The sequence below is a fragment of the Nestor notabilis genome, unplaced genomic scaffold, assembly GCF_000696875.1.
Source record: "Nestor notabilis isolate BGI_N333 unplaced genomic scaffold, ASM69687v1 scaffold16642, whole genome shotgun sequence".
NCBI classification, from domain to species: Eukaryota; Metazoa; Chordata; class Aves; order Psittaciformes; family Psittacidae; genus Nestor; species Nestor notabilis.
Window position 1 is genome coordinate 4,968 of NW_009918894.1, and position 1,849 is coordinate 6,816.

At 61.2% G+C, this 1,849-nt stretch overlaps 1 protein-coding gene across 1 annotated transcript in view; it reads right to left on the minus strand.

Annotated features, from left to right (window-relative positions):
* PES1 (pescadillo ribosomal biogenesis factor 1) overlaps positions 1-1,849 on the minus strand; it is a gene marked incomplete at its 5' end in the record, with an annotated part of 6,325 nt that overhangs the window by 1,339 nt on the left and 3,137 nt on the right. The window contains 5 exons of the mRNA XM_010009972.1: positions 7-17; positions 148-278; positions 463-552; positions 927-1,004; positions 1,128-1,244. Coding sequence (XP_010008274.1) covers positions 7-17; positions 148-278; positions 463-552; positions 927-1,004; positions 1,128-1,244 — 427 coding nt within the window. The remainder of the gene's footprint in view (positions 1-6; positions 18-147; positions 279-462; positions 553-926; positions 1,005-1,127; positions 1,245-1,849) is intronic.

The following is a 1,849-nucleotide window of genomic DNA, read 5'->3' on the forward strand; positions in this document are numbered from 1 at the left end:
CCTGGCCACCAAAGCACCTGCCAGCAAAGCCCACCAAGGGGTCAGTCAGGCAGAAGGGGCCCTCAGGGTCCCCTCACCTGCAGGAGGCCAGGCAGATTGGCCCCCAAAGCCCTGATGGAGGGGCAGCACCGAGGGACAGGCACGTACCGGATGACGAAGGCCAGTGGCTCCCGAGGCACCTCCCTGTTGAGGAAGAAGCGCAGCCCCTCAAAGAGCTTCTTGTGCTTCTCCAGGGCCTCCTGCTCCTTCTTCCTTGCGTCCATCTGCTCTGCAGTCTCCTGCTCAGAGTGAAGTATTCAGCCTCCTCCCCAAGAGCAGCCCCTGCCAAGCCCCTGTCTGCATGGTGCCAGCCCCATCATGCTCCCAGTCCCTCCCAGCACCACACCAGCCCCTGCCAGGCACAAACCTACCCCAGATAGGACCCCCCAAGGCCAGGGCTGAGCCCCACCATCAGGCTCTTACCCCCTCCACTGGGAACTCATCCAGCTCCACCTCCTCCTCGTGGGTCGGTGCCACCACCCGGGCCAGGCTGGAGCTCAGAGCAGACAGCTTCTGCAGCAGGAGGAGACAAGGAGGGTCAGGCCCAGCCAGAGCTTTGGAATGGGAAAAGGAACAGCCTCACGGGCGAAGGAGCTTCTCAGACCACGAGGTCACAAGACTAGACAGATATTCAGTCTTCTCCATGTACTGTCCCACCCCAGGTCCCCCACCATGCAGAAGGGATGCCGGTGACCCCCAAAGCCAAGCACGGCTCCTCCCTTGGCCAACAAGGAGTTTGGGACCAGCCTCCTCCACCACGCAGGGGTCTGGCTCTGCTCCTCAGTCCCCACCCGCCGAGTGCCCCACACCAGGAAGAGGTGTGGGGTCAGGACACGAAGACCATGCAGGATCCTCCCATGGAACACGGTGACAGCAGTGTCCCTCACCTCCAGGTAGCTCTCTGAATCCATGGCGTATTCCTTGCCTTCTGCAGGCTTCAGCTCAGCATCAGCCTGGCCATCGATCTGGGGGGAGAAACAGGGATGTGGGGGGCAGCTCCCAAATTCCAGAGGTCCCCAAACACCCCCTGACCCTCCAACACAGCCTCGCTTCCCACCATCCCGAGCCGGGAGCAGCCGGTGCCTCACCTTGGGTGGGTAGAGCAGGTTGAGGGACTGGTAGAGGCGGAAGTTGACAAAGCCCAGGAGCGTGGTGTAGAACTCGGTGAAGGTGGCCATCACCCGGTAGTCCACGTCCGTGGGGTGCTGTGGGCACGGGGTGGGGGGTGTGTGTGTGAAGACACAGGGACAAAGGAGCAGAGTCCCCTCTGCAGGGACAGGGCCCCGTCCATCTGCATGGGGAGGACCTGTGCCCTTCACAGCAAGCTCTGGAGATCAATGGCCATCAGCAGAGGATGGGTGGGTAAAGCTGCCCAGGCTGTCACACAGGGCTCTGCTGCCACCCCTCCATGAAGGGACTCATTGCATTGATGGATCCCCTTATCCCGTCATGGCTAGGGACCTTGGGGGCTTGGTGCAGGGACTCCTTGGTGCAGGCCATGGCAAAGCTGGACAAGAGCAGGACAAGGAACCAAACCTGACAGAGACCCAGCCAGACCCACAAGAGCCAGAAGTCAAGGGAGGGAGAACTAATGCTGCCTGGGAAGGAAGTGGGTTGGCCAAGGAGATGCTGTGGAGCAAGCTGGAGGGGTGAGCCAGGGGAAACACAGTAAGCTGGGAAGCCTCAACCCAACTGTGCCAAACCCAGGGGTGAAATGAGAGGGTCCTGCCTAGCAAGGGGAATAGTTCTAAAGTGCCAGAGGCGAGATTGAGATGAGCTCTGAGGCAGAAGCTCTTCCCTGTGAGGGGGC